General features: G+C 43.6%; 1 protein-coding gene across 2 annotated transcripts in view; it reads right to left on the bottom strand.

Annotated features, from left to right (window-relative positions):
* Positions 1-13,887, bottom strand: part of FAF1 (Fas associated factor 1) — a 320,478-nt gene that overhangs the window by 97,984 nt on the left and 208,607 nt on the right. For both annotated transcript variants that reach the window (XM_034778048.1, XM_034778049.1), the window contains 3 exons: positions 4,526-4,652; positions 3,043-3,106; positions 2,026-2,107 (listed from right to left, as the gene is read on the bottom strand). In XM_034778048.1, coding sequence (XP_034633939.1) covers positions 2,026-2,107; positions 3,043-3,106; positions 4,526-4,652 — 273 coding nt within the window. The remainder of the gene's footprint in view (positions 1-2,025; positions 2,108-3,042; positions 3,107-4,525; positions 4,653-13,887) is intronic.

Genomic DNA, 13,887 nt, shown 5'->3' with positions numbered 1-13,887 from the left:
CTCTCAAATTAAATCAGTCTGAAGCGGTTTTCATTAAGATGGATTGAGTGTGGCATCGTGAGAAACACTCTATCAAATGTAGTGTTTTACTTAGTGATTAACTATATACCAGCTGATGGAAGCTCCCCAAATCCTTCATAATCCCACCACTCCAATAAACATTTAATGAGTATATAAGTTCAAAAAGCCTAGCAGAGGATTTAAACCTTCAATCTTGTTTTTATTTACTCTTGGAACTCAATTTCTCACTTCAAGTGAAGAATGCTGCTGCTTGAAGCTCATCTGTTGCCCTGGCAAAATTAAGTGCCCTTCACAGTATAAATTAGAACATGGAATATTTAGCTTGCAATTTCTTAAAATAATGTCCTTAATTAAAACGTCATATTTTCAGTCACTTTATAAAACTTAACAATTATCAAAAACAGAATAAAGTGTCCACTTGTTTTCATTTTGAGTTCTCAAACAATATTGAAAAGATTTTTTGCAGTAGCAAAAAGGTACAATAATATCAAACTTTACTTATTTCATAAGCATTTTTAAATTCAAAATGTTGAAATTTGATATAAATTAATGTAGCAACTTAATATGTGGGTTTAAATACAAAAAGGAATCAACAGTTCAGCCTTTATCAATATTTCAGCCACTATTTACAAACAACATTTCTAAGAAAAAGGTAATAAAAATAGTAAATTGCTAAACGTATCAGATAATCCTGGTAAGGATCTGGTCTGAATCGACTGGAAAAATACTGGAAATAGAATGCATCTTCCATATCCTACATGTTAGTAGTATATGAAAAGTATTTTGAAGATGAACATTCGGTTGGGTTGTACTGTATTAAAATCCCCTTTGGAGGTATAAAATAATGTTTCTGAGAGCTAATAAAACGCCCTTTGTTTTTATAATTATATGCTTTTATCCACTTCTGATGAGATGTCAAAAGTGAACTCTCTAAATCAAGCATCTTTTTATATTGATTCATTTGCCTCATTGCCAACATGCTTTAGCATCCAACACTCCTACGAGTCACAATCAATTCTTATTTTGCTACTGAAGTGTTCTAGAGCAATCCATGCTCTGTCAACCATGTAAATTAATGAAACTAGACTCCAAATTTAGCAGTTATTCTGCAAGAAACTTGCTGGGGTGTGCAAACATGTCAAATAAATGTTAGCTTAGAGCAAGTAGTGGAGATTTTGTTACAAGGAATACTTATAGACCATTTCAATATGAGTAATTCAAGAGAGACAAACACGCTTTGTTTGCACATTTCTTTTGGGACCAATATCAAGACAGCTAAAGGATGAATTAAAGCTGCTTAAGCTTTTTATTGGTGCTTTAGTCTTTATCTAGGTATTGACTATTACAGGTGAGTGAGTACTTACCCTCCTAGATCCAGGACACCGGGCCTTCATTCAACTATTCTCTTTCTTATTTTATGAAAATACTACTTTTCCAAATGGATGTGGAACATCAGAACCCTGAGGTGCCTATCTGGCTGAATAGAAACCTTAAATTCCAAACTATAATACTATTCTGTGTTTAAGTAAATGCTGTACCAACACAAAAGGCAGCACACTCCCTGCCCCAATGGCCTTAAAATTGTAAATTTACTAATTTGATTGTATCAGCCATTCTTTAAAAGAGATACCAATATACAGCTTTGTCACGGTCAGCCACAAGGCTCCCAAACAGTGATATCTAGTGACAGGAGACAAACACTTACAGAAAAAAGCCTTTAGAAGCTCAGATGACTGCTAGAACTTTGGCCAAAGCCGTCAAAGCCTGGGATCGGTTATGTAAGCAAGGCCAGTCCACGGCAAAACAGAACAGTTGGCAAGTGTGAGTTATCCCCGTCATTCCCATAACATGCAGCCTGAACATTTCAGTCAATCAAGTAAAAGTACGAAACTGCTTACAAGTAATGTAGCAAAAATCAGAACTTTTTTGGCATAGTGTCAAATGTAATAGCCCTTTTATCACTTTCCTTCTAATACAAATAGTGTAACATTAACACACACTTACATCTCTGGCTTTCCCATAGAAGGCTTCTTGAAAAGCAGCCTCTAGTGACCCAATAAAATAAACAGGATGGCAGTCACCATATCTATTTGAAAATCACAAAGATTCAATTAATAAAAATAAAGTTCAGTTTCAGCTCTGTTTAAATTCATTTTAAATACATGCATTGGCTAAACTCTTAAATATCTCCTCTGCCCTCTGAAGTTTTTGTATAGGATTGCTGATCTTATGAACTTGTCTTTCATAACAACTGCCTGCTCTCACAAACTGCTCGATTTTGAAGTTAATATGTAAATTTTAAGTACTATTTCTCAATCATAGCTCTATTTCTCCTCACTATTATATTCTTACTAGTTGATTGAGTGACATTCTTGTTTAATAACATCTTAATTATATCACAAACATATGGAAAGCTTTTCATCACAAAGGAGCCACAAATGCTTTATAAAAATTAACATAGTATGCAAACTATACACCGGGTTCACTTTATTGGCTGCCAAAGGGTGCCACTTGTGTGGTGAAATAAGGAACTGTTTAACAGTAAATTATTTCAGGTATATTGTATATAAATTCTCAAAAGCAGCACGTTTACACATTTAACTAGTAATTATTTTAGATATTCTTAAAACTCTCATGGCAACTAAGTATATTATTTTCCAGTAGTCATCAATTTTTCAGGAAGAAAGAGCTCATTTACATTAAATTAACAGTGCGACTGTTTATAATCCGTATCTTAGTTATCCCTCTACTCCCTTGTGGAATTCAGGAGTGATATAAAGCAAGTGGCTTCTCAATTAAAGACGGAACCTGCCATCTTAACGCGCACTGAATAGTATCTTACTCCACAAATGATCTCTCACTCAAGTCAAGGTAAGTGAGGTAGAATCTGGCCCTAAACGCCTATGCCAGATAAGGAAATACTGATATTTATTTTACTTTTACTTGAATTGCCTGCTAAACGATAGTTACAGTGCAGCACAAATCACCATCTGTCTTACATAGTTAATAGTCTGAGTTTACCTTGAGGAAAATTCTGCCGTAAATTGTAATAAGGCATCTCCTTCATTTTCAGCATTTTCAGGCACTTAAAAAAACAAGTACAAGTATATATTGAATTCATCTGGAGGAAATAGTTTTTAATAACACAGACCACAAAAATCATTTTTTTGTTTCCTTAATTTTTCATATTTACAACTTTCTAAGTGCCCAGAGGGAAAGCTCGTAAGTTCCACCAAAGGTTACTGATAGGATGACCCTTTGGGTGAACACGGAATTTCCAGATACTTCCATGAATATATCCAGGGCCATTCTAAATGGTGACGTTCTAAGCTCACTTGTAATGTGGCACATCACTGATCTGGATTTCAGCTTCTCTTTGGATCTATTCTAACATATTAGAATAAAGAGGCCTACTTGGAAGAGTTGAGAAAATGTTTCATTAGTGATAAATCTTTAACTTGTGAATAATCTTAAAATAAATTTCAGCACTCTGACTTAGCGACATAATTAGACCCTAAGGAAGCCCCTAAGGATGAGTCTAAACTGTGATAAAAGACCCGTGGCACAGGCATGGCTGGTCCAGATCAGCTGACTTGACTCGCGAGGCTCGAGTGTAGATGTTTGGGCTCAGATTGGAGACCAGGTGCTGAGACCCCGTGATGACGGAAGGTCTCAGCGTCTGGGCTCCAACCCAAGCCTGAATGTCTACACTGCAATTTTATAGCCCCGCAGTCTGAGCCAGAGTCAACTGATCTGGGATCTGAGACTCAGTGTTGTGGGTTTTTTAATCAGAGTGTAGACATACCCTAAAGTCAACAATATTGATAGAGATGTATATAAAATAATGAATGGCATAGATAAGATAACCAGGTGCTCCTACTTACTCTCGTACGAGAGCAAAGAATCACCCAATGAAATTAAAAAGCTAACACTGATAAAAGGAAATATGTTATGCAACATGAAATAAACATGGGGAACTCATTGTCACTGGATATTAACATGAAAAGCTTAGTCATTTACATAGCTAAAAAGAAAATCCACAGTTACATTAGATAGGCATTTATGACGGAGTTAAACTTTCATGCTTCAGGCACATAGGGATAGGAAGGAATTTCCCCTTTGGGAAGATAATCCCATAGTTGCCCATTATCAGGTTTCTTTCTGAAGCATCCACTATTAGTCAGTGTCAGAGAAAGCAATCATAGACTGAACTGGTATAGCAATTCTAATGTTCCCATTATGGGCTTTTTTCAGCATCTGCTATAGACTGTGTCCAGAATGCATTAATTCTAAGCTGTATCTTTTTGCCTCTTCTCAGATCAGTGAAAGTGGCACTAAGCAGCGCAAAACTAAAATAAAATAGGCACAGAAATATGGCATGTCCTTCTAACAGTACCCTAGAAAATAACCAGTGCGATTAATAGGGAAATTAAGGATATTTTCTTGTCTATTACTGTTTAGTGAAGGATTTATAGTGTTACATATGTTAACTTTCAATACTTACTCATTGGAGATTTCCTCAAGGCAGATGATGCCATACCAAACATCTCTCCATCATCAACTCCAAACTCTGTAGCATCTTCAAAGTCATCTCCATCGCTGTCACTCACCATATGAACATCAGTGCATTGCTATTAAAAAAAAAAAAAAAAAAGCCTGTTACATAGTTAAGGCACTTTAAGTGAAACACACAAATATAATGCTGAAATAAACAAGTATATACTGAAAATGCCTTTCTTTAGATAAATAAAACTTGTCTGTGCACACACAACACTGCAGATCACAACACTTGGGTGCCCTCTGCAATTCACTCCCTGTAGTCTGTGCTGCAGTGCAGTGTTGACATAGCTTTTGTGGGAGGCAGTCCTCAAAACTATTGGGATGGGACCCAACCTAACCCAATTCCCACAATCACAAAATCCAGGAACACTTGGTCCTGCTCTGGCATACCAGACTATGGTACTCTCAGTGGCCACCAGGCTAACCACTTATACATATCAATGTGTAGACGGAAACACAAGGCTGTTGTACCAAGAACTCAGGTTCCCCTCAATCTAGCTGTGCCTTCACCAGCGGCCTTCAATGGTCAACTGTTCTGGATTCTGCAAGAGTGACACCCCACCTCTTCTCACATAACAATGGTTGAGGAGGCCTTCTCTCGCAACCATCTTATGCTAAATTGCCCTTTAAGTGACTTCCTTGCAAGGACTACCCTCCCCACCATGCCCAATTTAGGAGTTGTGATGACGTTATTACAGAAAGAAAAGAAAGAGCCACTGGAACGTATGCTAGGAAAAAACAATGCTGTTACAATTTCACAACTTCCGTGCAAATAGACAACAGTAACCACAACACGAGAAACCCAGAGTTCCATACATCCATGACTCCCATCCCCCGGGCGCACCCACCAACCAGCCTCAAACCAATCACATGTGAAGCCATGTCTACACTCCAGGCACTCCAGCAGCACAGTTATGGAATCATAGATATGCCACTGTAAGCCCATAGTGTAGACACAGATTACAGAAACAGAAGGGGTTTTTCCATTGCTATAGGAACTCCCCTTCCATTTACATACCCAGTAGCTGGGTCGATGGAACCAGTCTTTCGTTGTCCTGCTTCCATCTGCACCAAGGGGATAGGTAAGCATAGCTACAGCACACAGCGTTGTGGATTTTTTGCATTCCTAATTGCTGTAGGTATGTTGAGCTACGTTTTAAGTGTAGACCAGGCCTAAAACCCCGTGCCCTGCATGAGTGACTTGAGGGGCAATAAGACTTCACATAAAAAGCAACAGGGGGTCCTGTGGCACCTTTGAGACTAACAGAAGTACTGGGAGCATAAGCTTTCGTGGGTAAGAACCTCACTTCTTCAGATGCAAGTAATGGAAATCTCCAGAGGCAGGTATATATCAGTGTGGAGATAACGAGGTTAGTTCAATCAGGGAGGGTGAGGTGCTCTGCTAGCAGTTGAGGTGTGAACACCAAGGGAGGAGAAACTGTTTCTGTAGTTGGATAGCCATTCACAGTCTTTGTTTAATCCTGATCTGATGGTGTCAAATTTGCAAATGAACTGGAGCTCAGCAGTTTCTCTTTGTAGTCTGGTCCTGAAGTTTTTTTGCTGTAAGATGGCTACCTTTACATCTGCTATTGTGTGGCCAGGGAGGTTGAAGTGTTCTCCTACAGGTTTTTGTATATTGCCATTCCTGATATCTGACAGTCTGGACCTATACATAGAATGCTTCCGCCGACGTGCACAGGCAGAAATTGTGGAAAAACAACATCGCTTGCCTCATAACCTAAGTCGTGCAGAACGCAATGCCATCCACAGCCTCAGAAACCACCCTGACATTATCATCAAAGAGGCTGATAAAGGAGGTGTTGTTGTCATCATGAACAGGTCTGACTACCAGAAGGAGGCTGCCAGACAACTCTCCAATACCAAATTCTACAGGCCGCTTTCCTCAGATCCCACTGAGGAATACACTAAGAAACTGCACCATCTACTCAGGACACTCCCTACACTAACACAGGAACAAATCAACATACCCTTAGAGCCCCGACCGGGGTTATTCTATCTACTACCTAAGATCCACAAACCTGGAAATCCTGGACGCCCCATCATCTCGGGCATTGGCACTCTCACTGAAGGACTGTCTGGATATGTGGACTCCCTACTCAGACCCTACGCCACCAGCACTCCCAGCTATCTCCGTGACACCACAGATTTCCTGAGAAAACTACAATGCATTGGTGACCTCCCAGAAAACACCATCCTAGCCACCATGGATGTAGAGGCTCTCTACACAAACATCCCACATACAGATGGAATACAAGCTGTCAGGAACAGTATCCCTGATGATGACACAGCACAACTTATTGCTGAGCTCTGTGACTTTATCCTCACGCACAATTATTTCAAATTTGGTGACAATATATACCTCCAGACCAGTGGCACCGCTATGGGCACCCGCATGGCCCCACAATATGCCAACATTTTTATGGCTGACCTGGAACAACGCTTCCTCAGCTCTCGTCCACTTATGCCCCTTCTCTACCTACGCTATATTGATGACATCTTCATCATCTGGACCCATGGGAAGGAGACCCTGGAAGAATTCCACCATGCTTTCAACAGCTTCCACCCCACCATCAACCTCAGCCTGGACCAATCTACACGGGAGGTCCACTTCCTGGACACCACCGTACAAATAAGCGATGGCCACATTAACACCACCCTATACCGAAAACCCACCAACCGCTACGCCTACCTTCATGCCTCCAGCTTCCACCCCGGTCACACCACACGATCCATCGTCTACAGCCAAGGACTGAGGTACAATCGCATCTGCTCCAACCCCTCAGACAGAGACCAACACCTACAAGATCTTCACCAAGCATTCTCAAAACTACGATACCCACACAAGGAAATAAAGAAACAAATCAACAGAGCCAGACGTGTACCCAGAAGCCTCCTGCTACAAGACAGGCCCAGAAGAGAAACCAACAGAACTCCACTGGCCATCACCTACAGTCCTCAGCTTAAACCTCTCCAACGCATCATCAGTGATCTACAACCCATCCTGGACAATGATCCCTCACTTTCACAGACCTTGGGAGGCAGGCCAGTCCTCGCCCACAGACAACCTGCCAACCTTAAGCATATTCTCACCAGCAACCACGCACCGCACCATAACAACTCTAACTCAGGAACCAACCCATGCAACAAACCTCGATGCCAACTCTGCCCACATATCTACACCAGCAACACCATCACTGGACCTAACCAGATCAGCTACAACATCACCGGCTCATTCACCTGCACGTCCACCAATGTTATATATGCCATCATATGCCAGCAATGCCCCTCTGCTATGTACATTGGCCAAACTGGACAGTCACTACGCAAGAGGATAAATGGACACAAGTCAGATATCAGGAATGGCAATATACAAAAACCTGTAGGAGAACACTTCAACCTCCCTGGCCACACAATAGCAGATGTAAAGGTAGCCATCTTACAGCAAAAAAACTTCAGGACCAGACTACAAAGAGAAACTGCTGAGCTCCAGTTCATTTGCAAATTTGACACCATCAGATCAGGATTAAACAAAGACTGTGAATGGCTGTCCAACTACAGAAACAGTTTCTCCTCCCTTTGTGTTCACACCTCAACTGCTAGCAGAGCACCTCACCCTCCCTGATTGAACTAACCTCGTTATCTCCACACTGATATATACCTGCCTCTGGAGATTTCCATTACTTGCATCTGAAGAAGTGAGGTTCTTACCCACGAAAGCTTATGCTCCCAGTACTTCTGTTAGTCTCAAAGATGCCACAGGACCCTCTGTTGCTTTTTACAGATTCAGACTAACATGGCAACCCCTCTGATACAAGACTTCACATGTTTGTCTTAAATAATCCTTTCTGGCAGGGAGTTCCACAGGTTAAATCACATTTTGTGTAAAACAAGTATTTCTTTTTCAGTTTTAAACTTGTTGCTTTTCAATTTCATTATACGTATGTGTTCTCTTTCTCTGGATGTGCCATTGATTTGCAGGCCTTTATCTTTATTTCCCCCCCTCAATGATTTACAGAGCCAATTTACTCAGTTTTCAAGTGCAAGGACGATACATTCAAATTATGAGGCCTCCTAATGCAAATTAGGATCTTAAAATCAAGCCACATGATTGCTGGTTCATGATCAGTCATCAGTAATATTCTGTCCTTTATTACACTTGTAGAAAGAGAAGGTTACTCACCTTGTGCAGTAACTGAGTTTCTTCGAGATGGTTGTCCCTCTGGGTGCTCCACTTTAGGTGTCTTGGCACCCTGTGCTTGTAATTGGAGATTTGTAGTAGCAGCGTCCCGGGTGGCCACACTCGTGCGGTATCCGTCTCACGCGACTCTGAGTGGCCACTTAGCGTGCATAGCCAACTATCCCTTGGTTCCTTCTCTACCCCAGAGAATCAGCATGAAACTCCGAAGTAGAGGGAAGGAGGGAGGCTAGCGGAGCACCCGCAGGGACAACCATCTCAAAGAAACTCAGTTACTGCACAAGGTGAGTAGCCTTCTCTTCTTCGAGGAGCGTCCCTGTGGGTGCTCCACTTTAGGTGACCATGGAGCAGTACCTCCCAATGGAAGGTGGGGCTTTCGGAGTATCTTTGTTGACGGTGGATAGCACCGAGAGTCCAAACTGAGTGTCAGGAGAGGAATGTTGTTCAAGGGATAATTTTTGGTAAACATGTGGGCCAAGGCCCAGGTAGCTGCCCTGCAAATATCTACAATAGGTACATTGTTGAGGAACACTACTGACGTGGATAGTGCTCTGGTGGAGTGCATACAAATCCCAGGTGGAGCAGGGATGTTGCTCTGATAGCACAAATGGATACAGCCAGAAATTAACTTAGATAGTCTTTGTTTAGAGATGGCCTCACCCTTCGATCGCTCTGTGACCAAGAGAAAGAGACGTGACTATTTTCTAAATAGCTTTGTTCTTTCTAGGTAGACGGCCAGAGCTCTACAGACGTCAAGAGTCTGAAGGGATACCTCCCTGGCGTTGGCATGGGGTTTCGGAAAAAACACGGGTAAGTAAATGGGTTGGTTTAAATGAAATGAAGAGGCTACTTTAGGTTTAAATTTAGGGTGGGGTCTTAGGATTACTGTCTTTATGGAATGTGGTATACGGCGGGTGTGCCATTAGGGCCCCTAGCTCTCCTACTCTTCTTGCTGAAGTGATTGCGAAAAGGAAGGAGACCTTCATCGATAGATGTAGCAGTGAGCAAGTTGCAAGGGGTTCAAATGGTTTCCCCATGATGGTGCGTAGCACGAGGTTAAGGTTCCATAGAGGAGTAGGGTGTTTTGGGGGAGGGTAGATGTTGGTCACGCCCTTTAAGAATTGTTTAGTTGTTGGATGAGCACAGATCGTGGTTCCATCTACCTTATCATGTAGTGAGGTGATCGTTGCTAAGTCTACCTTTATGTAACTACTGGAGAGGCCCGCCTTTTTAAGGCCTAGTATATAGTACAGGACTCCAGGTAGAGTGAAAATGAGGAGACATATGATGAGCCTCACATCAAGTGCAGAAATGTATCCACTTATAAGTGTAAGTGTTGCGTGCACTCGGTTTGCAACTGTTCAAGAGAATGTCTTTAACCTCCTCAGAGTAATCCTGATCCAGGCCTGTTAGCCATGGAGTAACCAAGCCTTGAGGGGGAGAACTGCTAGGATGGGGTGAATGATGCAGCCGGCATCCTGTGTCAGGAGGTGAGGAAGTTGTGGAAGAGTTCAAGGTGGGCTCACCACCAACTGTGTTAGGTATGGGAACCACGTCTGTCTGGGCCACGTGGGTGCAATGAATATGACCCTGGCCTTGTCCTGTCTGATTTTGTGTAGCAGTATTCCTCAGTAGAGGAATCAGGGGGAACATGTACATTAGTGGTGCTTCCCATTTTGTGAGGAGGGCATTGCTCAGTGAGTGATGACTGAACCCTGCTCAGGAGCAACATTGAGGGCATTTCGTATTGTGAGCTGTTGGGAATAAATCTACAGTAGAGAACCCGCACTCGTTGAATATGGTCACGAGGGTCGGGTAGTTCATCTCCCACTCGTGGGTTTGTGAGAAGTGTCTGCTCAGATGGTCTGCCATGGTATTCTGCAGTCCTGGCAGATAAGCTGCAGAAGTGTCTATCATGTTGGATATGCACCACTGCCATAGGTGTAGTGCCTCAATGCAGAGAAGGTATGATTGAGCTCTGCCTTGTTGGTTTATATAAAACGTACAGGCTGTGTTGTCCGTGAAGTCATTGATGGTATTGTTGCGGATAAGTGGAAGGAAGTGTTTGGATGCTTTTCTGACTGCTCGGAGCTCTAGAATGTTTATATGTAGATTGGTTTCTGCTGGGAACCAGCATCCCTGGATGGTGGTGTTGTCCAGATGGACTCCCCATCCCAGTAGGGAGGCATCTGTGGTGATCGTTAAAGCGGGAGATTTTTGTTGAAATGGGACCCCCAAGCAGGGAATCCTTCACTCTGCGGGGCATAGTGAGTTGTTTGTGGAGGGAATGCTTGTGTAGTATATAGCAGGTGCGGAGCCAGGCCTGTAGGTATCTCATATGCAGTTGGGCATGTTTGACTACATAAGTTGTACCAGCCATATGCCCAAGGAGTTGTAGGCAGGTCCTGGAGGATGTTTGGGGGCTGTCTGTGATTGTTATCATCAGCCTGGTTAGGTTGAGGTATCGCTATTGGAGTAATCTCGCTTGTGCTGCGGGACAGTCAAGATAGGCCCCTATAAACTCTAGTTGTTGGACAGGGAACAGGGTGGGCTTTTGGACGTTTATTTGAAACCCTAGGCTCATGAAGAGGGTTACAGTGGTTTGTGTAGCTTGTACTGCTCTCTGCTGAGCTGGTGCTCTTATGAGGCGGTCGTTCAAGTATGGGAAGATCGTTACCCCTAGCCTGAAGAGGTGAGCTGCGGCGACGGCTAGGACTTTGGAGAATACCCTTGGGGATGTCAACAAGTCGAAGGGTAGTACTGTGTATCGGTAATGTTGATGGCCTAGTGTGAAGCGCAGAAATTGTCTGTGTGCTGGACAAATGTGACATGAAAGTAGGAGTCCTGTAGGTCGATGGACGAGAGCCAATCTCCTTTCTCTAATGCCAGAATTATGGTTGCCAGCGTAACCATTTTGAAGCGCTGCGTCCTTACAAACTTGTAGAGTTTGCATATGTCCAGAATGGTCTCCAGCCCCATTCTTTTTCTGCAAGAGAAAATAATGGGAATAAAACCCTCTTCCCCTGTGTTGGAGTGGTACTATTTCCACGAGCTCCTAGTTGCAGGAATGGTTTATTTCCTGCTGCAACAGGATCTTGTGGAGGGGTCCCTGAAGAGGGACAGGGAAGGTGGGTGGGTAGGGGGAGTAGAAATAAATGGGATAGAGTAACCCTTCTGGGCGATTTCCGGGACCCATTTGTCTGTAGTGATGTTGTTCCAGACTCAGTAGTATGGTAGCAAGCAGTCTCCAAAGAGATGGGAGGTCATCTGATAATCCGGCATGGGAGAAAATAGAGGTCTCGAGCCCTTGACCATTATTTCAAAACAATTGACGGGACGTTGAAAGTTGAGACGTGGCAGGTTGATCCTGGTTCTGCCTGAGCCTCGCTTGTTTTTGCTTGCGGTGTTGATCATATTGTCTCTGGGGTTGGGAGTATGAGGCAGGATGGAATCTTTGGGTATAAAATCTGCCCTGTTTTTTCTTGTTTGGGGAGACAAATACCTAAAGTCTTCAAGGTGGTTCTTGAGTCCTTTAAGGTACGTAGGGATGCATCTGTGGGTTGCGCAAATAGTTTTTGTCCCGCAAAGGGCAGGTCCTCAACTGTGGCTTGTACTTCCCTAGGAAATCCAGAGAGGTGGAGCCATGATGTTTGACGCAGGACCACGGACGTGGCGATGGAATGATTTGCTGTGTCAGCAGAATCAATGGAGGCCTGCAGTGCTGTTTTGGCAATTAAGGAGCCCTCCGCAATGTTAGCTTTGTATTGTTCCTTTGACTCCTCCGGTATTTGTTCAATAACTGATGTCATTTTATTAAACAAGTTGTAGGTGTATTTCGCCAACAGAGCAGAGTGGTTTGTTATGAGAAATTGCAGTGAGGCTGAGGAATAGGCTTTGCGTCCGAAGAGATCAAGCCTTTTCCAGTCTTTGTCATAAGGGGTGGTTTTTGACTGGTGCTGTTTTCCCCTTTTGGTTTACTGCCTCTATGGCCAGTGAATTTGGAGCAAGGTGAGTAAATAAGAATTCAGCCCCTTTCGCTGGTAAGTAATATTTTCTGTCCCAACATTTACAGGAGGGTGGGACAATGGCCGGTGTCTGCCATATAATCTTTGCAAGATCCATTGTTAATGGGCAGAGCTATCTTTGCTGATGGGGATGCCTGCAGGATGTCAGTAAGTTTGTGCAGGGTCTCTGGCAGCTCTGCTAAAGAGATGTTCAGGAATTCTGCAACTCTTTTGAATAAGTCCTGGAAGGACTTGAAATTATCACCTGTGGTGGGAGGCGATGGCATAATTGTTTCATCTAGGGACAAGGATAAAATATGGGTGGGTGGCAGTGTGTCGCGTTCAGGAGCCTCTTCCAGCTCCTCTCCCTCTTCCTCCTGGGCCTCCAATAATGGTGGGCTTGCGGGTGAAGGGGACTGGGTGGCCCTTGACGCTGGTGTGTTGGGGGAGTTAAAATGTTGGTCTCTGTAGATTGTCCATGGGTCCCAGAATGGCCAATTGGGTGGCATAACAATGGGTGGTGGTATCCATGGTTGTGCCTGCCAGCTTTGCCCTGGCATAGAAAGTTGTTGGTGAGAGGGTCCCAGTTTTGGGGAGGAATGACGAGGGATATAAAGACCTGAATCATCCTCTTCATCCTCATCACTAGATAGTGGAGATGCAGATCCGCTAGAAGTGCCTATTCGGGTTGGTTCTGGTCTGACTGGGGTACCATCAGTGCCGAAGAGGGGTGTTCCCAGCGTGGAGAAGATTGCTAGGTCTGCCTGTCTGGTAAAGGGTTGTGGTACCAGGAAGCTCGGTGCCGTGGATAGCAGCGTAGTATGCTCAGACAGTGCCAAGGTCTTGTGAGGCTGTGTATATGCAGCAGGTGGTGCCATTACACTAACTGGTGCCGAGGTGTTTTTTGGGACTGTCGGGGCCAAGCTAGGGAGCTTAGCTTTAGCTTGTGCACCTGAGTGAGAGCTTGGCAGTGTCGGTGCTGTGGTGCGTCAGGACGTCTCGGTACTGAACGGTCCCGGTGCCTCTTGGTCCGAGGTTCTCGGTGCCGTCGGTACTGGGGCAGATTTCTCACCAGGAGACCGCTTC

The sequence above is a fragment of the Trachemys scripta genome, chromosome 8 (assembly GCF_013100865.1).
Source record: "Trachemys scripta elegans isolate TJP31775 chromosome 8, CAS_Tse_1.0, whole genome shotgun sequence".
Classification (NCBI taxonomy): domain Eukaryota; kingdom Metazoa; phylum Chordata; order Testudines; family Emydidae; genus Trachemys; species Trachemys scripta.
This window is presented reverse-complemented; position numbering and strand designations above follow the sequence as displayed.